The 25,081-nt window shown below is 41.1% G+C and overlaps 1 protein-coding gene across 1 annotated transcript in view; it reads left to right on the forward strand.

The window, feature by feature from the left end:
- The window catches only part of LOC111271837 (plexin-B), a 33,759-nt gene extending 28,013 nt beyond the window's left edge, over window positions 1-5,746 (forward strand). Inside the window, exons 21-26 of the mRNA XM_086973068.1 lie at window positions 192-328; window positions 462-521; window positions 843-917; window positions 1,154-1,557; window positions 1,712-2,469; window positions 2,801-5,746. Coding sequence (XP_086829194.1) covers window positions 192-328; window positions 462-521; window positions 843-917; window positions 1,154-1,557; window positions 1,712-2,469; window positions 2,801-3,007 — 1,641 coding nt within the window. The 3' untranslated portion in view covers window positions 3,008-5,746. The remainder of the gene's footprint in view (window positions 1-191; window positions 329-461; window positions 522-842; window positions 918-1,153; window positions 1,558-1,711; window positions 2,470-2,800) is intronic.
- Window positions 5,747-25,081: the final 19,335 nt, after the last annotated feature.

Raw genomic sequence — 25,081 nt, forward strand, 5'->3', positions numbered from 1 at the left:
AGATAAATGTTCGAAGTCTACTGAAGGAAAGAAGATCGCCGGTCATCTCTGGACTATTTGCCTAGCCCTCAAATTATTTAAGCTAACGGTAGCATGCGTTGAACGAACTGGGAAAAAAAAGGTCCTATCAGTTAGTTTGACAAAGAGAGCTATCGGTAATTACAGTTTTCAATTGGGTCGTCTTGTTTCAGCCGTTAAACAACGCTGGCTGTTCGAACCACTACGAAGTCGCTATGGCTAATTTTGAGCTTTTGGTCAATAACAAAACATTTCTGCTAACATTCATTGATACCTTGGAGCGGCAAAACACCTTCTCTATTCGGGACAAGTAAGTTCAGCGTTTTCACCTAAAAATTTATCGGCTGTTGTTGTCCGTCGCTAGTGTCTAACCGCTAGTGTCTAAGGGTATAGATTAATCCTATGACCAAAACAAATTTATTTTAACTATGTCTTTTTTCCAGAGTGAATGTAGCATCTCTTCTAATGGTGATCTTGCTCGACAAAATGGACTATGCCACAGAGTGAGTATGACCGACTCACATAAACGCCAACTTATGTTCCTGGTGAAGCCTACCCCTTTGTTCTGATGAACGAATAGTTTTAGTGAGCCTGCGCGGTGGTTTATCCGAACGTACTTAATAATCGAAATTGTAGGAAAATGGCCCTGCTATTTGTCGTGCAGTCTTGTACTGGCGTCAGGAACGAACACTATTTATATACTGGGTAGCATTAGAGATATGCCAATGAACAGAACGGGTCCGACGACGCAGAACTTACCATGTTTACTGTAGGTATATATGGTTATGCAACTTATTTCAGTCCTAATCAGAGTTCTATTTCAGGATTCTGAGAGACCTGCTCGTGAAGCTCATTGATAAATACGCAGAGACGAAACATCCTCAGCTGATGCTTCGCCGGTGAGTCCATAACATATACATAACCTAAAATTTCGAATATTAACTATTTCCGATCAAAGAAAACGATATACTTTCAAAGTATATCTTTGTCTAAGGCCTGAAGATGCGATTACAGACATGGTTTGTCGAAGTTTCCTTGAATATAGCCTGTTTTAAATATGTAAATGAGTTATTCTTTCTTCACGAAATACATATATTCCTAATCCTGAAAACATTGTAAACCTATTTAATTACAGGACCGAGTCGGTGGTTGAGAAAATGCTATCAAACTGGCTCTCGGTTTGCATGTACGAACGAATTGCGGCTTCGCAAGCAAGGCCAATGTTCCTTTTATTGCGTGCATTAAAGCAGCAGTTAGAAAAGGGGCCTGTAGATGCTGTCACCCATGACGCACGCTACTCGCTAGCCGAAGAGAGGCTTCTTCGTGAACAGATTAACTATAGCGCTGTTGTCTTGCATGTTCGACTCGATAAAATCCTCGACCTTAATAGCAAACAAGACGATCCGGACGACAGGAAGAGTCTCGTTGTACGAGTGAACGACTGCGATACGATATCACAAACCAAACGGAAAATACTCGACGTGCTGTTTGTCAATGTGCCTTTCTCGCAGCGACCCACCGTAAATTCAGTTGAACTGGGTGAGTTCTGTCGTGTAACGTTGCGAACGCAGTTACGTACATGGGTGCCTTCAACGACGTGGGCGAAATCGCAAAATGTGATATAGATGTTTCGTATATAACAGCTGTTTTTGCTTTAGTTCTAGTAATGGCTAACTTTGGTCTGCCTTTTCAGAGTGGCACCACGGTCAAGGCCCAATGCCCATGCTTCTGTCCGACATAGACGCCACCTCCGTAGTACAGGACGGCTTGAGGAGGCTAAATACGCTTATTCACTATGGAGTCGCGGACAGCGCTGTTGTGACGCTAATCCATCGAAACGCCAACTACGAGACGTTGAGCCGGTTAAATAAACAACAAACAGATCAGAGTGCTTGTTGGCACCTCGTACCGCCGGCGTACGTAAATGATGGGCACCTCGCCGAGCTACGACACAAGAATATCGCTGAAATCTACCTTACGCGCCTCCTTTCTACCAAGGGTACGATACAGAGCTTCATCGATGACTTCTTCGCGTCCATCCTGACGGCGACCGATGAACTGCCACTTGCCGTGAAGTGGCTATTTGACCTGTTTGATGAGAGTGCTTGCCAGCACGTCGTGCAAAATTCTGAGGAGGTGGCACAGGCTTGGAAGAGCAATTCTCTGCCGCTTCGGTTTTGGGTCAATATGTTGAAAAACCCAGACTTCGTGTTCGATATAGAAAAGAGCTCCCAGCTGGATGCGTCACTCTCCGTCATAGCCCAGTCATTCATGGACGCCTGTGCTCAGTCAGAACAGCAGCTTAGTAAAAACTCACCTTCATCGAAACTGTTATTCGCTAAAGACATCCCGCAATATCGAAAGCTCATCGATAATTTCTATCGAGACATCGCAAGTATGCCACCGGTGCCAGACCACCAGCTCGCATTGTACATGAGGCAACTTTCTGTGGTATGTAAAAAGCAGTTTTGACGATGTTTCAGGTGATTGATAGGCAATCAAGAGCAAGTTATAGATAGTATTTTAATAAGACCGAGTGTTACCGTTTCATATCGAAAGGTATTTCCAGTTGCTTGTCTTTGTTATCCTTCATCGCATTTAAATGCAAGATCAAAAAAAAAACACTACAGATAGCACTCAAAGTTATACAGTACGACCTTGCAGTTCAGCTTTTGCCGAACTAGACTTTCTTTTTTTCTCTCAATCTGCCCTTTAGGCAAAAAATAAATAAATATATAATCCGCATAATAATAATGAGTGCACGTGTCTGAATTACTCACAGCAATATGCCGGCCAAGTGGATACGACCAACGCCTTGAAGGATCTCTACATTTATGCTGCCAAGTATAACAGTCAAATATTGGCTGCGCTTGAGGATCGCGAAGGCGGAACATTGGGTGACTATCCGCCGTCGGGCAACAGCCTTGTGAATCGATTACGGGTCATCGAAGCCAGTTACCGAGCCGGCACCTTAAAACGTTTCACTTAGAGTTTCTTTACGATTCATCGCGGTCTCTCTGTGAGAAAGTCCGAACGGACACAGATAAACAATGAAACAAACATGAAAAAACAAAGCTAAGGGCCTGTCTAGTCATTAATCTGTATGGACAGCCGTTTACATATTCTTCTGTATTGTCTTTTTGAGGGAAGCCATATAAAAAGCAGAGAAGCATAGATGGTCGGACGTACCGTCAAGTGCATACACGTACACGGCTGTGAAGCGGTCAATCGTTGGAGTTGTGCAGAACTCGATTAGAAACCTAACAATGTCAAAAGGATGATTACATAAACGATAAGCAACAAGTATATATGTATGCATGTCATGACAACAGATACAGTGCCGTGTAGTGTTGCCGGATGTAGGAACGTGTCCTTGCTTTAAGAACACTCAGGTAATGTGAGACAAAGCGAAAGAGAATTTCTACCCCGTAGGTTCTGCAGACCTCAAATTCCCGGTGCAGATTGAGGAATAAGAACCGGAAGATTCGCAACCTAGCAGGGTTAAACAAAAATATGACGATGAACCCAATGATGATGAGGAATTTGTAAGAAGTCGTGGCCTTCAATTACATTTAGCATCCTATAGTGACAGGAATGGAAAAAAAAACAGGAGGGTGACGTACCGAATGAAATGGGTGATCATTCCTTGCAATGTGTGCCCTATGACCTAGTAGCACCCCTAATGTGTCTCTTAACTACCGAAGACGCGTTGAGCTTTATATAAGACACACGCAGGCTCTAAGTTTAATGGTAGCGGAACATTAAGGACGTTCAGTTTCATAATAGGTGAAGAATCGAACGCAGGTAAGGAGTGAGCGATTCGAAGATCCGTTGCATTACTTTGACCATGATGAAAGGCAAGGACTTTCTTAGAGACGCTGCAGTACTGTATAAACGTCTCGTTCTATTTATTTGTAGTAGAATTGGTAATGCAAAGCTCAATTAGCCTTGGCACCTTTTTGAACAACTGTAAATCTGTGGTGGGAAACTACGAATATGATTTGGCTCGTGCCGTACAACTATAAAAAGGAGCGTACTATATTTACCTTTGTACAGTTATTAGAAAGTCATCACGAGTATGGAGAAGTTCTGATGTTAGTAAACTATAATGTAACAAAATTGTCTCATTTAAATCACTGCGAGCAATGATAGTTTGCTGCTAAGTCAATGTTCGCAGAGAATCTTGAGAGTTATTTGGTACTACCGACATAACGATTACAGGCAGTCGCTAAATACCGCTGTCATCGAAGTCTACCTCTTCGCTACTCGTTTTTCTAGGCATTAGTTAACCTGTTTTACGTCTTTCCGACAATGCCTTGACCTGAATACGATCCAACTCATGGAGTAGATGTTTTGTCGGATATTGTAGGCCACATAGTGAAGTCTAAAAAAGCGAGAGATGATGAAACGTCCAATGTAGGTTCAATGTATATTTGTCCGAATCTGTGCTGACCTGTGTGACCGGGTGCTGAGAACGACAGCGGCATAAGGTGTTATTACTACAACCAGTATTGATAATAATAATAATAATAATAATAAAAATATTATTCATCTAAGCAGGGTAATGAAGTTAAAATTTCCGATATAAACAACAAGTTTATGTGACAATGAGACCCCTAGGCCTAACGATATGCTAGTTGCTTAGATTATTTGGCCGTCATAATGCATATTCGGCATTTTATTGTTGCACTTCCTGGTAGCCTGAGTCCGTTTATACGAACTTAACGAACGACAACATGAACAGAAGTCCTGTTCAGTCCTGATGGTCAACCAATGCCAGGATGATTAGCTTTTATAAGCATCGATAATAAACGTTAGGAACGTTCATTCATAGCAGATTCAGAAATTTCATCGTCCATATCTAAAACGCGTATGGATTACCGTTTGCCCTGATGAAGCATAAAGATTCGAAGGATTGCTTGAATCACACATCTTGGAAACATGCTTAAACAATCAACTGGTCCTAACGGTTATTTTATGCATTAGATTCCCCTACGCGTCTAAGCTTTCACACTGCCCATAATATCAATGTAACAATAAGTGCAATATTCTGGTGTGATCCGTGTTTTGGCTTATCGCGTTTATGTCTCGTGTTATTTATAAACCCATGCGAAGGTCTACTCAAGAGGTATCGGCACAGCTGGAGCTGTAGTGGACACTGCAGACATGATACGATACATCCAATTGTGCAGGCTACTACCCAAGCACACATTATGTACAGAGAACTTAACAGATCACTGTAGAGCTATGAATGAAACAGATGAAATTTAATATACCAAACAAAAAATACCACTATATATAGAAAGAATATAGAATTCTATGTACTCCAGTGGGAAAACGTGGCAGTGTGTCCAATGGGAGAAAAAAGTACTAGGGAGAAGCGAACATGAGAAATTAGCTGAGCTCGTGCATCTGAGTCAGTTCATAGAGCAATGTTTATAGAGGTTTGCACGAGGGGCAAATCTATTAGACGCGGTTATTAGATAACGGGGAAAAAATCAATAAGCTGAGAAATCTAGCAATGCAGAGCTAATGCAAATGAGAATTCAGGCAGGTGGGTGGATGGAATAAGAAAACTAAACCACTCAGCGTTTGTATTTTATTTTATAAAATTCTAAACTCATTCAAATGAAACATATGTAAGCAACAGTATATGCTAACGGTGATGTTTATAAGAGACAAGAAATAAAGTTGAAATAAACACAAACAGAGTGAATATATTTATTAACTATACTGTGTCTTTATTCGATTTTCGATTTATAGTTACTGATTGGTCTGTAACTTAAGCTAAGCTATGGTGTTTTTGTATTGCAGCAGGTACCGATACCTTCCCCAAATACGTTTTATCCTCTATCACAGCTGACTATCGGTTCGTCCCGTGTCGCAATTCAGTATAGTAAACTAAATTTTTTATGTAATCTAAAGTTTGATCAATAAAAACTTTACTACGCTTCAAAGAAAGGCTCAGCAGTATTTTATGATCTCCACTCTGCTTCTCCAGATTTTAACCGGAACGCTTCACTCGGCTTCTGCCAACAGCAGGTATTGCTCTCATCTAACGGAACCTTACGTGTGTAAAATTATTTTTTTTGAATTACAGTAAGAACGCTTATCTCCGCGCTTACTCTAGCCTCAGGGCACTCAAACTCACCACTGGGATTCCTATTGGCTACGTTATCCATACAGCAGTCGGAAGTACAATCTATGGTGTTATGTATTACGTAAACGCAAAAAAAAGAGCCTGTATTGGCGCTATTGCTGGCCGCATTAACAAAACTACATCGTGTCTCTTTTTCCTTACGGCCTTTGCGTGTCAACAATTGAGGAACGACTTCACTGCTAATCAGGTTGGCTGGAACGTGGAAGATAATGTTAATTCATGTATATATAGTTATGTATGTATACTTATCTTTTGGAGGTTAAGGGCAAATGCATTCTGCAGACCGGACATCACTGAATTATGATTTGTCCGGTACGGTGGGACTCTCACCCACTAAACCCTGGACCCCTTTATCATCTTGGCTCATGGTTTGGGATATGTTTGAGATTACTTCGAAAATGTATACTTATCTGGTTCAAACCCAACAGCCTGCATATTGTGCCGCAACTTATGGATCATGTCACTTCTTCAGGGTATGATAGAATTTTTAAGAGTGTAACAATTACTACAGTCTAAGAAGAGCCTGTGCTTTGAATCATGCGTGTCCTATTTAACTTACTCCTTACTTAGTTATCCAATGCCCTTCTCGCATACTGAGTTGCCAATAAAAAATGTCGAATGCGTTTTTGTTTGACCTAAATTATCTGTATGGGATAATATATTACAACGCTGTTTATTTGCCTGAACGAGCAGGTTCGCACGCAAATATTCAAGGATTAGCTAGACTGTTTCTGACTACGCTAAATATACTAAGCGGCGCTCTCACACTATTAGACATTTCTAGATCCCCAATGGCTTCACAGTCCTTAAAATGCCTTTAACAAAGATTTTAAAAACATAAACAATGTTGAACCACGTTAAACAGATAATGGCAATACTGACAGCAGTCTTGGTACCTCTATAGCACTGATTTGCCGAACATTACAATGTTATCCAGATCAGGCAATGGACCCTTCCCTATCTGTACCGACAAGCCTGTTTTTTTCACACGCTCGCTTCGTAAAGACCTATAAACTAAATACTGGATCTTGATTAATATCCGATGCATTAATTTAGCCAAGGCTCATTCATCCTGCCCGTTAGCCGCTAACTTCGAAGTGAAGGTTTTGGCTTGTGTAACTTATTGAAGCTTTATTATCAAGGTTATAAACGAACGCCCTGTCCACAGATATTACGAAGTAATTACATCAAGATATAGTTTTTTCATTGCATTTGGAAACTATTTGTTCCTGTTGTCCGTTGATGAAAAAATCAAGCAGACAGAAAGAGCAATATCTGCCAAGGGATCATCAAAAGCCTATCCCTTTTACCTTGAATGATATAGCTGTAAAAAAGCAAACCATTTTTGTGCATACTTACTAAGCAACTTGATGGAGTAGACGGATATGTTAGAGATAGAAGCATCGAAAAATCTATCCTATGTATACCCTAAAAATATATCCTAATAAATAATTCATCGTTTGACCTAGAAGACGTATTAAAAATACTACACTGTCGCATTGACTATTCAAAAAATAGCATTGGCTTCTCATTCGACTTCGGGCACCTTAATGGACCTTGGTTGCACGAATTTCCAAAGAAAATCCTTAGCAGACGGTGCGCGATGTGCGGCGAGTGTTTTCAGACAACTGGAAGGTGTTCACACCGAAGAAAAACGCAAACGAAAGAATACGGCCGAGCCAGCAGCTTGTTGCAGCCGACAAATTCTTAGGTCAAGTCCAGGAATTCCCAAAGATCTCCCATCGAATATCTGAGCGAGAGCGGGAAAATAAGCAAAAAGGGGCGTGACTCTGCCATCACGTTCCTATCGACATCAAACCCATCGGCTTCCCCAACGAACAGACAACCTCATTGCGAAATCGACTTTCTAGTCTTCCTGGACCCTGTCCACCCCCGTTTCTTCCCATGTACTTCGCTTCCCTTCCCTAGGACGCTGCACTACCACCGACTGACTCATGTTACTCGCGTGACTCTCAGAGGACATCCCAGCTACAACACTAGATTAGCATGTCCTCGCTGAATCAATGAAGAGGCCATGCCTGTAAAGGTACAGTAGGAGGAAAGCCATCGGGCTGTAAATAAGAGGGCGGTAAAAGGGGCCAGAAGCTACGCTTGTTTCTATCGAAAAGGAACCGATGTCTTTGCGCCTCGCCATACAACTCAGCCTGAACGAGAGGGACGGAGAATATACATATGTATATATAGTAGGCTCTAAGTCTTACCGTGGAAACTGAGGTAAGAATAGGCACGCTAATAGTTATTTATAGCGAAATATAATGCCTATTATCATTATTGTCTTTCAACGAGAATTTATGATTTAACAATGACAGCTTTAGCAAATTCTCATTTGCTATCCGCATCTCTTTGCCTATCCGTGTATTCTAGTAATCTGCCCATAGATAGACATAGTTCCAAGCTACCATTGATCCATTTACAACATTTCGGATGAACTCAATTACTGTGAGATCGGATAATAACGGCGGCTATTTTGTCGAGCCTTGTAGGCTAGTACAGCTACAGGCCAACTATTCATTAAGCAACGTACGTCATGGCAATTTACTGCTTGAAAAGCTTAAAATGCGTTTTATAGGATGACACGCTTTTATCAACGATCTCATTACATTGCCTTTGTTCGTTAATAATTACTTCGCATACATGTTCAATTAGGTCATGAAAAGTTTTTACCAATGCATCATTTAACTTAAAAATTTAGTTGTATGGCTTTACGGAACAATGTTTAAAGCATCTCAAAGCCAGCTTTGTGTCTTAAAGTATCACGAATCCCAATAGACGCTTGGAATGTTACGGTTTGATTTTCGTCGCCGGTGATTTTTGCGTTATGGCCATTCTTCGGAACAGTATAGATAGATTTTTTTTTAATTTCTAGTGTTTTCGATCGCTGTCAATGTTTGTCGAACTGTAAGGTTGGCTTCAAGTCCTTGCGGACGATTTTTCAACAACTTTTAATAAGTATTTCTGGTAAAGTTGTAAGGGTTGGACGACGCTACATTGTAGTATTTTTCAGACGCTACATTTTCAGGTTGAGATGGCATCTGAATTTTTACATGGCAGACTGTGTAGGGGGAGAAGCGTTCCTTGGCACCAGTAGAAAGCTTGTGATAAGCTAAGCGGAACAGCACTTCTAGATTCTATGCGTAAATTCAATACTTCGAACCGAAAATGACTGTTAAAAACTCAACATGGTACACGATGTCAGAGAAGCTACGGCTTTTACTACCAAATAAAAGGTTTTGACGAGGGAAATTCAATTCATATTTTTATATCTAGTTTAGGTAGTTTGGGGTGAACACAATGGAAAGCAACCGTCTGTTTGCTGACTTCTCAATTTTTTGACGATCACAACATCTCCTCACGGTATATGGCTTTCGTAGATTCCTACGCAACTCAAATCTACGCAGTTAGTTTTCTCGAAATTATTCCACGTTCGCAAGCCTGAACAAGTGCCTAAGTGTCCGTTTACGATTCTCAAGCAAAGGTATCTAGCCATTATAGGGTGTACAGCAGCTGCCTAGAAAAAGCTATTTTTTTTTTCTAACTGAGGAGAACATCATCGAGAAGACCTTGTAGCTTGTTAGCCCAGTTATTAGAGGAGACTAAGTAAAGGGACCGCCGAAGATAATATGAAAAAAAATACTTAATTTCAATCGACTCGTCCTGAACAAGACACTAGAATGAGTTATTTACCTATAGATTTAAGCTTGATATGGTATTATAGAGCTGACATTTGTCTTTCGTGCGACTAATCTGAACGCACACACATAAGTAGTAAAAATTAAGTCTTTCAACTCATTCCAATGTTTGGATGGGTTAGGACACGACATAAAGTAAACTAGAACAGAATATGATTTAGTACGATAATTCAATCACGAATTCAAACCAAGGGATCAGTTCGCGGCCGCACCTCTCTTTAGTTCTTTTTCATTGATAAAATACGCTGATTGGTGAGGTCATCTCCATTACGTATTGCGTATTTCCGGGTTTGTTCCATAACGCGATTAACAAACAACAATCACTGAGAATGCTAAAATGATATGTTGATAGCACTACAGCATGCCTATGACATGCAGATTTCAAATGGTAGTTTAGCACAATTTGTATCACGGATTTTAACGGCGAAGACACTGGCCCGACTCTAGTCTTTGAGAAAACGACGGCTACGATTTGTGATTCATTTATGACGTGGGCTACTATTCGAAATAACATTACAAAAACTCTAGTACGAGTGGATTATGACACATAAAAAAAGGTCGGATGGACCGTTTGGTCCAAGTGCCTAGTCATGCTTATCTCAACCCACCCTGTCATGTTTTAAACATTGTTTAATTTTCCAAAAAATACATTAACTAGATGAATCAGAATATGCTACCACTGCAGACTAGGGAAGCACGCGATTTGGCTAATATTAACCTAAATATACCAAAATCACGCTATGCTACCGGCTGACGGGTAAATGGCGATAAAAAATAATTTACAGCAAATAGGGAAAAATATATTTGCAGTGTTCTAACCCAAAACTGTTTCACCTCAGGCCACTATATATACATATAAATGTATATATATACTTTCTAATTACTACGATGCAGGTTGATCTTCGCTATTAAGTGCAGGTCCCGTGACTCCAGAAGGACTTCCTGCGATCAGGTTTTCCTCATGTTTGCCCTTTTTTAATACATCCTGATTCTGGACCTGCAGGCCTTTATGGATGTTGGATTGCTACTTGTTGTCCTTGACGCACCATATTCCTCTGTATGCGTTTTGCAAACAGCCAAATGCCGTAGTTTACATAATCTTGATTACATTTCAGTTTGATGACGCCTGGTGAAAGTAACCTGTTATAGCAATGGGGATGCATAGATAAATTAATGTTGCTAATCAACTAGAAGTCTCAGGCAAATCTTTATTTCGTATATCAAAATAAATTACAACTTAGGTACGCCATTAGGTCTATCCCGGCCCCTGATGCCGGCGCCTGTCCGCTACGCACTGCAAAGTGTGTGGCTCCTAGTGTCATCATGAGTAGCGTGCCCATTTTTTGTCTAGGCGGTATTGGTATGAAAGGCTATGAAGCTAGTTTGAGCTCCTGTAAGTAGCCTGTATTTATCACCATTCTTTGAATCATAAATCGATTAACCAGCGAGGTCCAGGTCTGTAGCTATATTTTTATATTCTGCCTATTTGTGCTTAACGTGTTCGATCTGAATAAGCTAAATCCAATCTAATTATATTTTAGAAAAGGATCCCTTGGCTAGCCTACAGGCCAGTGGTAACGAACCCTGTATAAGTAGTTTAACCGCTTGTAACAAACTTCATGTTAAAGGTACAAATCTGCAGATCATTTATTATTATTATTGCCAATGTTTATGAACATAAAGAAAAAAAAAACGGATTATAGGTTATGCCAGTCTCTAACCAGTAGGCAAGCAAATTTTACCTTTCAGTGCCTCGCCTACAAAACTGCATTACGCGACTTCAAATAACAATGCATGAACGAATATTTTTTGAACGCATGAGGGTCTGGTTTAAGAGTTACTTTCTTAACTTGGTTGAGGCATCTTGAAAGTAATAATCCTATTATGCGGAGCGACCACGAGGCTTCGGTACGCTAAGGACATCTTCCATCTCCTCCTGCCTGCTCAAGATAACGGGGTTGCCGTCACATCTTTTGAGGCTGCTCATGTGAGGGCATATACGTGCTTGCAATTATATGGTATGGACACCAACACGAATTTCAGGAGAACTCTCGATGGTCCCTGATCTTCTGGCTTTTTCTCATTCGTGGAAGTCTTGTCGATTTTTTGAGCAAAAGAAAAAGCACTAGCAACGTTTCAACCGGTCTTAAACCCGTTAATGGAAAATCGTTTGCAAGAAGAAACATTAAAACTCGATAGTATCTCGACTGTATCTCAGCTGAATGTCTAAAAATGTCTATACAATATATGACTCTGTAAAATCTAACGAGTCAATTGTTTATACGAGTTTATACCAAATATCTCACACAGAGTCACACAGCTGACTCATTAGAGAACTGCCTTAGCTTGACATTCCCTCTAGAGAACCCCGTAAGATTAAATTATAGCTTAGCCGAAGAATTGACTAAAGAATGGATGTGGTATGTATGTCATGAAAACTCACTATACAAAATGTGGGAGACAGTTTTCCCAGCTGTTTCTGTACCATTTGTAAGCTGACTTACAACAATAAAAGTAATGTTATTTGCAAATTTTGAAAAAATAACCCAAAATTCAATACAAAGAAAGTAGCTGGAATACCTCGAAAGGTCTATGCGCAAAAATACACGGGGACAACATAACATTAATAGCGATATTTAACCTTAAAAACTACGCTTCCCATATCGCAAATCAGCTGTTATACACACTAATATAGACTAGCAGGTTCTGACTTTTGAAGGTACATAACCGTACATATTAAGATCATTCTAAACAATGTTCCTTTGAACGGAACTAATTCGAAAAGGGGCCACTCTAATTATATTATTATCTCTAGTACTCTACTTTATCGGTAGTACGCCATTAATTCTCTATGGCAATGCCACCGTGGGGTGAGTGGATTTCAGGAGGCGTTACCTGTTCTCGATTCTAACGACAGCCGCAGCAGCAGCTGTGTCGCAAGAAAAGTACGCAGATAGCTACACGTTAGGCATCGATCTTAATTACAAGCTCAGAGTTCAAACTTCAATTAAACATTCGATGAGCGGGATACAGTCTCTTTTTGCATCTAGTGCATCTTCATAGCTTGAAACCCGCAATCCCAAATTAACATAAAACGGGAGCAGGTTTGGATCTACACACAGAGGTGGGTGAATTGCTCAGTTAAACCACGTCATCTCTATGACGGGTCGAGACGTTGTGAAAGTGTCACATCGTGAAAAGAGGTCATGAACCTGGGCAAACTTTGCCTTCGGATGCTTAACGGCAGGTGATCGATCAGCCATACGAAGATGGGTCGGCAACATTGTTTTAGCTCATCTGTAATTAAGGCTGCACGCTGTAGTGGTCCCATTTTTACAATGAACGGTGATTCTCCAAAACTAATATAGCTTTTGCCGTAATAAGCAGTTCCGGAAACCTTTTTGGTAATTACAGGCTCAATGGCAATAGGGTATTTTTAGCATTTATGGTTCAGTCAGTAATATTTGAAATCAGATATATATAGCAAATTCTATTCGCTACCTTAATGTAGCGGTGGTTTAAAAATATGCGTGACGTTATACTGTTAGTTTGTTTTTTAAAAGCCTTCCCTGACTCCCCTATATAAATAGAGAAGATGGATGCCTCAAAGCGTACAAGTGATGTTGTTCTATTTATTTGTTAAGTAATATCAACTAGTGGCAGCCGCCGTTAACTTTGGGCCCAGATTCTAGGATAAAATGTTATCGCGTCCATAAAAGTAGGTCGCTTGAACTCTTTTCCTAGCGTGCAGCTTTGCAGGTAAGTAAGCGGTCTCCAAGATAACAACGTTAGTTAGCTTGGTCCTCCAATATACTACCCTTTGGTAAGGTGGTTCGTCGAAGGTTGACGTCAGCGTCCAATAAATTGACTGCTGTTCTTATTCAGTTATGTATACTCGCTCGGATACCGTGTACAGCTTATTTAGGGTCGATTGATTCCCGTCATCTTTCGCTACGTGTGGACATATATGGCCTCGCCAACTTCTGTGTAGCTTCGTTTTGTACAATAGGCGGCTACGTGTAAAGATAGTGAAGCGCGTCAAACATACAAATACGATTGTGTAAAAGTTTTTAAAATCAGCCATTTGCTTGTTACGCTCATGGGCCAATTCCATTATAAACATTACGGACGCACCGTTCATTTAATTTCAATTCGTGTATAAACATAAACGTGTTAATTACGTTGGGTAACGATTATCAATACAAACCATATGCTGGCTAAGGCGTCTACAAGAAGTGTAGACCTGGAATAAAAAGGATTTCGTGTGGTCTATTCTGAAAGCGTTAGACATTTAAAGGACCCGCTTAAATATGTTGTCGACCTCCATAGAGGCTAAAATATTTATATTGTTCTTTGGTGTGCCATTTTCTTGTTTAAATACAAAAATACAGCAAAATTTAAATTAATTTCGAATTCGATTGCCCCAACCTAATAGCATTGAAACCGTTTTACGAGGTCCAGTGTGCCACGTTTTACTCACCGACTAGTGAAAAACGTAGATTATAAGATTATAACCTTCCACTAAGACACTTATCTCTATACAGAATAAGTTTTTGCGCGTCTTAACAGGAAGCACCTCGTTATTTACACTTTTGTTCTTCTTTTAAATATATATATATATACGTATATATGAGTCCGCATCTTCTTTAGGCATGTGGAGTACATGTGACGTGAGGGGGAGATAAAGGCAGGCCACGTTACGCTGATCCCTGGCGAGAGAATACACAAAAAACATGTCAAATTCAGCCACCTCTACTTCAACTAACTCCAGTGTTGCGTCCATTAGGTTAGAAACGTTGTGGGCTGCAGGCGTCCACATCGGTAGTGTATTTCCACCCAGACTTATAAATTGCGCCCTTCACAGGGTCAGAATTTGAGAATTATGCCTATCGCTACGAAAATTAGCTGCGTCTGTGTTTGCCCCTGGGCGAAACAGTTCACTTTCCTTTCGAGCATCGTGTGAGTAACGAATGCTACTGTGACAGAAACGACGGCCGGTAGCGTCAGTTTCTATTCCAATACAGCTGCTGCTGCTGCTGCTCGTTGCATATTGTGGTGTCATTTGCGAGAAATCGACTTCAAATAAATCACCGTTATTGCCATTTCGCTAAGGCACAAGTAAATAACTCCATAGATGTATCGGTATCTATTTGCGTATTCGACAAAATAGTCCTACTATAATATTAATATAAAGAGAGAGTCGAGAACGTCGGCCTGAATATTCAAAATCGCCCGCGCTCGCCGCATCTACCCAAACGTCGATAGGCTGAGCGCCTTGCCGAATGTAAATCATAGTAATTGAGAGTAAACGCCATCTGAAAACTTGGCAAGAGCTCTCACGCTGCGTCTGTCATGAAATTTAGCCATATGTACTTCAAACTCTTCCGTGGAATATTAATTTTGGTGCACTCTGCTTAAATTAACGGGAGAGTTTGTACGAACCCAAATTATGTATACAGTTATTGGCCAATAAGGCCACCTAACAATGTTACACATTGTCGAGAGTGGTTAAAAGCATCTCGGTATTCGAACTAAGTATCTGCATCCGTTGTTTTTATGTGAAAGCTGCTTCCCTCTGCTTTCTAATAGAATCATGTGTGCACATGTGACGACCCTGTCGCTAGAAAAGCATTTTTAAACCACTGTGCAAGGAAAAACACTTCTCAGCACGTGTGCAACGACTGTTCACCACATCGTGTATGAACATTCGGGCCAACTCAGGTATTTCGTCTTGTTCTATGTATGGACAAACATAGACGATTCAACGTGTGATACAGATGGTATCGTTACTCTCATCTATTCAATGGCAATGACGTTATTATGACTACAGATTCCTTTGAAGTGAATCTGGTATTCATGAATCCGTAATGGAATTGCGAAAGAGTCCACGGAGGCTCACGGAATAGCCGGATTCACTCGCAATGGAAGACCGCCGACTGGGTCGGAACGTCGAAATCAGCAGCAATGTTGTCATCAAGACATACAGAAAACGAGAGACAGATAACGGCCCAAAGCGCAATAAGGAGAACAGATCTAACAAAAAACTGATTTGTAGTTCCAAAAGATGGCAAAACACAGAGTCACTCCGTTGATGCGGATCCTATGACGCCATATTGAAATGAGTGATTATAGAAATTGTAAACAAAATTGTTTTTGTTTCAATTGGGCTAACTAGCTTCAATGTTAGATACTCGGTTTTAAGGGAATCTATGTTTTTAGATAAATCAGCTTTTGAGATTTCCGGTTATAACACTTAATACGCCTACAAACGTTACAGCGGATGATTCTGTGTAATTCAACAGGTCAAATATCTCAGCAAAAAAGTGGTCTGGGCCCTGATTTTCATCTAAGGTAGAGGAATCCTGCATCCCGCTAATGAAATCATGCAAAAACAATAATACAGCAAGGTGATCAACAAAAAGATCCACCTGCTGTGAGAATGGTGCTTGTATGGGAACTGTGTAGCCATGTGTGACAAGTTTCGGTGGTAGTCTCTGATGGTATCGAAGTTCTGCCATAACCTATCTTGAATTCGATCGAAAATGCGTGCCATTATATCAGAAAGTTTATCAAAGCCGCACAGGAGACTACGAACATCTCACAACTCAAAAGTACAGTGATCTAAATATGGATCCATAAGCCCGTTGTAACGGAAACAGCTTCGATCAATGGCAACGTGTTAAATTTCCAGGTATATCCATATATGTGTATATATATACGTACATGCCAGTTCGGATTAGACCCGATAGATATGTATGAAGTTGACCCGTAATCTACTTATCATTGTACATCGTATTGTTTATAAAATCGTTTGCGAAAAGTGTTTGATACCATCAACTCTGAAGTTCTTGAAAATCTAGCTGCAGGAAAACAAAAAGCGGAACAACTACGGCCATCCTATTATCATACAGCCGGTCGACCTACTCATGTCTACGTCTCTTGGCCTGGACAAGAATTTTTGCGACAAAAGTTGCGGCTGCACCCCGCAACAGGAACCGTATTGGCCTGCTACCATAGCGGCAATCAGGAAAACACCAATGTAATTCATGCTTCAACCGACGCCCTATATCGAAGCTTAACGAGACAGGAATATTTATTCTGGCATCGTACTTCTCTGATATGCGCTGGTCATTACTTTTAGAACAGCCGATATTGAGAACTGTTTGAGAGATTGCCAAATAATTTACCACGAACAAACTCTGGGCCGTGACCGGCAGGAAGTGGCTAATCATCCAGCTACCGGAAAGCCGGTTACTTCACTCTGTGACACCATATTAGGGAATGTCGGAAAGGTATGCAATCAGCAATTTTCTCGCAGCTTTAGGGTAATGAGTGAAGTCTATGCTTGTACACTACGTAGAGATCAACGCTCGTTTAATATATTGAACTTCTGCTATGTTGCTGGCCTCATAGATAACGTCTATTTCCCAATAGTGAGGTACTTAATTCTAGCCTTGGGGGACTATTGGCTGTCGCGGGCATACACATACTTGAACCTGTCACCATCGACATGTTTAGCTCAGCATAGATGTTTACGAGGCGTACCATTGCGGTAAGTCATGTATGCCTGGCTTATGTAATCATAGGCAATCACCAATACCTACGCATATCTTGAGAATTGCATCTTGCATCGAGGCTACAAATAGCGCCGTGTTCAAGCCAACCACTATATCCAGGTGATCCTATACGAAGTAGGCCTGTCTACCTTCACATAGTGCTCGCGGAACTTTAAGCGCTCTTTTTCATCATTTAGATAAGTTTCTCATTGCCCTTCGGTTATTTAGCTCCAGTTAGGTTACATATATGTATGCCTGAGTGATCTGCCCTCAAATAATATTCGCCACTTGTTCTCTGTGTCCTGTGAAATATACGCTTGTACTCGGTTGCTCGATTCGGTCTCTTACGCAATCCTTTCGTTCCATACGTCTCATCTGCTCTTAAAGCAAAAGCTGGCCGAAAAACAGGACCGATCGCTACGTCTAGCCATTTACTACATAGTAAGGGCCGAGTCAGTCTATGTTAAATACGATCTTCGCTGTCATCAACGTCGGCACGAGCGTTATTTCAGCGCGATTAATCGTCCCATGAGCACTGGTAGAAATCCTGGTAGTTAGAGGGCATGAATTGGGCCAAAGAGAAGCAGTCGAATATTACAGACATTTGCTATATTGATCGCGCTCACCGCCTCACAGACGACGCGGACTTGAGAGGGCACCATTGGGTTGAGTACAGCCAAACTTGCACATATATATATATGTGTGGACGTAGTATAGAAACGGTACATTGACGCATCGCTGAGGGCTCGTAGTCCGTCGTGGCCGTGGCTGCTGTTGTCGTCCCGCCTATGTAATGTCTATGTATCGTGTGCCGTTTTGTTACTCACTTGTCGTTCTGCGCGAGTCGTCGCTTTATTACAACAGGGTCGTACTGTAGCATTATATATAATACGATACGCTCTTGCCGAACCGATCGGGAATGCGTAAGGGCATCAGGTATCACAGATGTCTTTTGCACACCCATAGCTCCTTGTAGTAGAGAGATGTCGGTTAGGACTATTGGCGAGACATTTTACGATACGTTTATCATATAGTATATCGTCATTACAAAGACGTAGATGCCGATAGGCGAGGAGCAACAATGAGGATAAATGACCGTCTCTGGTGGAATATTCAACGGGACATGCTCTATATCGCCTGCGAGGAGAGTTCTTCATTGTGGCCGATTGAATGAACGGTTAGTTTTCCGAGTAACAAGTTTATGGCCTGATCAATGAACCTGACCCTGAGCTCAAACACGCCACTGAATGTACTGATATATGAAAATTACTCAGTATTTTCGGTTTAATATATTCTAAATAACAAGAATTCAAGAACAACAACAACAAGAAAAAATGGATCAATGATCTCTCGGGCTCGGATGTGGAGTTCTTTATTATCTAGATCGAAATGATTTTAGCTAGCTGGTTATGAAGCAACCTGTGAAACGTTTCAGCGTAGATATGCTCCTGTCCATACTGTTAAAGTCATACCATTTTCCGCACGAATTGTTTTGCTTGTGTGTACAAAAGCCAAAGAGTTCACCTAATGGTAAGGTTGTTCTATTAGGTATGTCGTTGTAGCATAAACTAGCTGAGGATGGCGCGTCGTTTAGAAAAAGCAGCGACTCGAGTTTATAAAAGCTATAGCATTACGCGTTAGTAAAAGCCCGTAATGTAAATATGAACCTGACACGCCTACATGTGCATATCCTTGGCTTTGTTCATTCCTTACTGATGCCAGGAAATAATTCCGAATACAGGACTTAGACGGCAATGCCCCAATCCGACTTAAACGCCTAACTAGATTCGTTTGGACTGCGCAAATCAACATTTTTCCTTTTACGTGTGATGTTTTGCCACAGGCAAAATTCATGTTCATCCTAACAATCAACCCACCCAGCATTCACCGTTATCTCGCTGAAGTTTTATCGCCAGTGTAGGTCGTGGAATTAGGTAATGCGTTCAGAAACATGGTTTGTTTTTCTCGGAAATGGTATTATAAAATGGTATCCGCAAGGGAGAACGGTAATTACAATAGCTTTTAGAGCCAGAACGTAAAAGATTGGGCATCTATTTTTATGTGGTTTTCCACGGGAAAACTCCACCCTTCGCTGAAAAAACTTCAAAAACATTGTGATGCAACTCTATACTCGAGCTATACGAAACTAAAATCTGCAGAGTTAATTACAGAGTGCTAGAAGAGTTAATGCTTAAATAGAAAAGTAAATTTTCAATTGAGCAATCGTCTCGTCGCCTGGACATGAGAGTTGAAAAGTGCCCAGCAAGATTATCGCATCTCGGCCTTCATCGATACTGCCGCTTCTTTTCCAGCAAACTCCCGTACGTAGGACAACAAGTATATATATATATATATATATATATATATATATATATATATATAGACACCTTTCCACAAAAGACAAAAAGACTATGGAACGGTAGTTATGTCTATCCGTATGGTTGAAGGAGACAGGAGATAGTCAGGCGGCTTACAATGTAAGGTAGCGCTGGGTAGATACAGCTCAGCGGAAAAATAACACACGTGGCAGATGATGTTCGGGATCATCCTCTCAGCGGGAGAAAAAAGGGCAAACGTGAAGGAACGCGATGGCGGGGTGACGGTGAGAGCGGTTATGGTAGAGTCAGCAGTGAACCATGACAATAGCGTAAATTGTTCCACCTCGCGATGTTACTTCACTGTCCAGTAAACCCGGCAGTGGGAGGTTGGCGCGTGCAATTTCGGTTTACTTCGTTTCCCTCTATTGCTACCACGGCAGCCATACTACAGCGCAAAGGATACTTGGCTGAACGCAGAGTGATGCTTTTGAGCCATCGTCAACATCATTATCAGTATCATCATCATGATCACATAAACATCGTTGCTGTCATACGGGAGCAGACCGTCACGGCGGCCCCCAAACAGAAATTGTACGAGATAGTGGAAGACACCAGGATCATCGCGTAGAATACACATATAACAATCGACCGAATGCAAAAGCAGGACCTGAGAGTAACTTTATAGCCATCGATCAAATGCTGCCGCCTCAGTGTTATTGAAGTAACTTGTATTCAAATAAAAATGTATACTATACAGTGTACCAGTCAGTTCGTCTGGACCCGTAATAATCGTAGCAATTGTGAAATCATGTAAAACTCCGCCTTGGTCGGTGGCGGGAGAATTTGAAAAGTGGCTGTCTCTGACGCCTATGAGAATTACGAACGTTAGATAGGTTTTTGTCATCAACAAAATATAGTGCTGTGTAGGCAGGAATCAGGGTATCTTCCGATCCACAAGCCGTATTAGACTGTCAAGCTCAGAACCGAGCAGTGGTCGCAAAGTCTGATTTATTGTCCCTTCCGTCAGGTGTTGTTCCCCCATTTATCTGCGACCTATACATGTGACACATGGGGGCATCTAGATACACGCACAAACATATCCAGTCGCAGAGCTCGCACTGTGTTTTAATATCTATCTCATATCCGGCCGACAACACCCCTATGAGTTTTCAGTTAATATCCATTGCATTTAGCCTTATATGTCTAGTTGTATAGACACGACGAGCGGTACCTGGGGGCAGTTGTAAGAACAATGCCACTCATGCACATATTATTAGAGATAGAAGAATACACAGAGACAAAAGTCTAATCCGGTGAGATTTTGCCCATTAGAAGTAGTCAGTTAACTGTACGGTGAGCATGTACATAAAATGAGGTATCTGTGTGGCATGCACGCAACTCGGATTCGGGAGCTTAGCTCAGATTAAATCTGTTTATATCAAACATGCTGTACATATATTTATAGATAACGTAAAAAAGACAATTGGCAATAACGAACAAGTATATACGAATGCCTGGAGCAGCTTGCAACGGACCGTGATAAGATGTGCCGTTTGGATTTGGGTGACTTAGTGATTTTTGAGTAATGGAAGGTCACTAGGTACCGAGAACAGCTTTTTTTTTTTTCGTTAACCTTATGGGCATCAAATCTCGGCCGCGACCGTAGTTGCTTAGCAAGAGATTGAGTTTGGGAAGATTCATTGAAAGTATAAATGAAATCCCATAGATTCGGACGCTCGGCTTGCTCACAATATGCTTCGAGGCACATAATAAGTTTGTCTCTCTCTTTCTCTCGCTCACTCTATCTAGACTGCGAAGCATAAACGTCGCAGTGAATGCGATGAAATTGCTCCATCTAACAGTGTGGCGCGTAGTATCGTTCCATGTGTGCTTCGACCCCGCGTGCAGTTATATTGGTCAGCGAATTTCAGCACTCGTGCAAAGCTAGCAACGATAACGACTTTCTGTCTAGTATGAATAAGCGTTTTGGAATATATTTTGTATGAATTTCTTAACTATATTGAGTCGTGTTTATGATTCTTCGTATTACGTAATTTTTCGGGTGGACAGGACGGCGCGACAGCGAAGCCATGCACATGGTCCCTTCCACATGGTGTGCGGACGCGCAAAATTTTGAAACTTCTAAAGATGCGCTGCAGTACCCAATATTGAACAAGTATACTTAACTTGGCAGCGGTAATCGGGTAGCCTGAGAAATTGAAATTCCCGCCATAGCTGTCTTGTTCAACTTTTAAACATGGATGGAAATAGGTTTTCTCGAACAGAGTGTGGTTTCATTCTTGTACTAGAGGAAGGTCTGGAGTATATTATGAGTGCAAAAAATCCTCCGTCAAGCTCATGCATAACGACTTTGGCAACCTTCGCCATATGTGGCCTGACATTTTTCTGAAGAAGGATGGCTTTACCTTTTTTATCGGACAGCCTTGTTTAGTCGCTGCAACGGAGCCACACACAAATTCTTATTGATCGTTTAGTTCTTCGCAAGCTTTTCGTAATGTATAAAATCTTTCCAGTCCTACCAAACGTAAATCATAGTCTGAAAATCTAGCTTATCTCTGGCCTTGGCTATAACTTAAGGTAGATCGAAACCACTCTTCTTTTTTCCGCGATCCGTCGATGGAAAACACAGCACTTCGCGTCATTGTAACAATTCTTTGTAGAGACCTGTGATAACCCAAGTATATGGTTAAGTCTAGCAGTACCTCTTGTACGCTTCGCTTAGTTTGGGGCGCAGCCAGGCTCTAAATGCTTAATAAATCTCCGTACACTTAAGCTGTGTGGTGATAGTTGGATGCTTGCAGCCGCCAATCTTCTTAGTCAATTGATGATTCGTTTGCCATTCCAGGACCCCACCGACATCGGGCGGCTGTTTGGGGTGTGATACATCCTCCAGACCCGAAATTCTACCTGTGAACCTAGCAAACCTTTTTGAGTTTCAAAGTCACAATATATTCAGGCTAGTTTGGTAGTTATTTACTGTACTTGTACACAAAAAGAATGTGGATGAGTTGGCATACCATTAGAATCAACGTTGGACTCATCTTCATCAGGTTGTTTTTTCCATTACTGAACATTGTATTAGCCAAAACTAACGTTCACACTGGCGCTCGGGCATAATGTATTGTTAGCTGTATGTTTCATTATATATTACATATATTTAAATATATTTTTTAGAACTTTTTCTGAAGCTAAGATTCTGCACCTCAATGCCCAAGATTTACGTTAGTTCCAGTTAACATACTTATACTTATACATCGACTAACTCCGTCCGACGTTGAATACTGCTTTTCCGGTTGAAGCACACGCCGAGGCCAAATTTCGTTGTATGCATTGCAATTAGGAACAGGTACTGTTACGTGTCGGACGTCCATTGGTTACCAGATGACTAACAAAAAACTCGTGTTCCAGCGTTGATATGTTCTATATGTACAATGTGTACGGCATATGGCTGATTGACCAACGTTACGTATATCATTTGACGTTTATCTCGTGGTATGTATATTATTATTATAGATAGGCAGCTTCGTTAAGCTTGGTTAAATATTAAGCCTGTGAAGTACATCGTACAGAGCACCCCGGCGCCGTCGTTTATTAGTCTGTCTCAATACCGCTCTCACCTACCTCATGCCTCTGAAAATCTCGATAAAGACTGCATTATTCAATTTTTGCATACTGAAGCTACGTGTCTTGGGTGTGGATTGAGCTTCGGCTGCTTCAATAAAACCCTAACCTAGGTTCGATATGGCATCTCGACCTTTAGAGCTACTATGTACGACAAACGGCCACCCAAAAAGGGAAGCTGAAATTAGAGTATAATCTAACTGAAAAAAGGGCATCTCTTTCCTGCAATACCTTTTCATTCACTCGATCGGTCAACGGCATAGTCAGTTAAGTTACCTTTTTTTTTTAAATTTCAACCGCACATAAAGATCTACGCGAATGGGTTTCTTTTCCATGGGTGTGGCATCGTCATTCAGCCAAATCGTTTTGTAGCAACTGAAGCCCGAGTAACCTATTTAAAGTGGATATTACAAAAGCACACATGCGATTTAAGGCAAAACCGTCTCACATCTGTGGATAGGTGGCCCTGGGTGGGGCCAAAATCAAGGATATAGGGGGCCGAGTAAAACCTGTGCCTAATCTCTGCTTTGCGGCGTGACCCACGCCAGATCCAATCGACTACCATTGCACTATTCTTGGTGGCAGGAATCAGAGCAATGCAAAAGCCTACCACAAAAAGTCTGATGTGACAGGGGCATCTTTGCCAGTCACATTCTACCAAGGCTAAAACGACTCGACATCGTCAGAGTTAGGTAAGCTGTGGCAGTATTACTACGCAGGGATAAGTATAAGTGCAACTAGCTATAACAATGCTGAACAATACGTTACTCCCATATATGAATATTATTCTAGTTCTACAAAGAGAAATGAATCATGCGCTAAATGTAGAGAATAGTCTGTTTGCCTATTCGACTAAAACCCAAGGTGCCCTGGAACAGTAGCGTAGCTCGTCGTTGTTTTTATATGTGTGTGTGTGAGCCAGTTTTTTTCTTTGATTTAACTGTGATACTTGAATTGAGTTGAATGAGTAAAATCTAAAATTTTAACCGTTTGGCGAGGCGGTCGAACGCACAAGATTTTGTACTTAAAGCTTGTGCGAGTTTGTCATTTTTGCTTGCCGAGCGTGATTGTTAAGATCAACTACAGCTAAAAAAGATAGCATAATTTTTTTATCCAATAATTTTATCCAATCTAACACCGCTTCGAGGAGATCCAGAATTTCTTTAACTCGTAATTCAACATATTACCCAAGGTATTTAGCATTGCAGACATATTTCGCCTTAAATCGAATATGGAAGTCGGGTTCAGCCTCTAAAATAAAATATTCTCAGCCAACACAATGGGTATTCCATTTTGCAACGACAACCCCTTCATTCCGCCCGTTCGTACCAGAGAAGTTCGACATAAACGTTTGATTCCGTTCTCCGTTACGGAATTCTTACAACTACAAGGTATCGATTGTGTACGACCCAAATAGCAAACGGATAAATGAACACTTGAGCGTAGCTGGCATAGTCTTATATCGACTATCTGATACCAGAGTTGAACTAATCGACAGACAATTACATCATTGGTATTACCGAAGATACAGATCATCAAGTTAATGAATCATATTTTATGGTTGTCAACTGAGATTGCTTTGACCATCCCTGTTTAACTAGCGACAAGTTGCATTCTGGGCCACGCGACAACCCAATGGTATTAAGGTCGATATTGTGGACTCAGCCAAAACCCAAC

Source organism: Varroa jacobsoni, unplaced genomic scaffold (genome assembly GCF_002532875.2).
Source record: "Varroa jacobsoni isolate VJ856 unplaced genomic scaffold, vjacob_1.0 contig01101, whole genome shotgun sequence".
In the NCBI taxonomy this organism is placed as follows: Eukaryota; Metazoa; Arthropoda; class Arachnida; order Mesostigmata; family Varroidae; genus Varroa; species Varroa jacobsoni.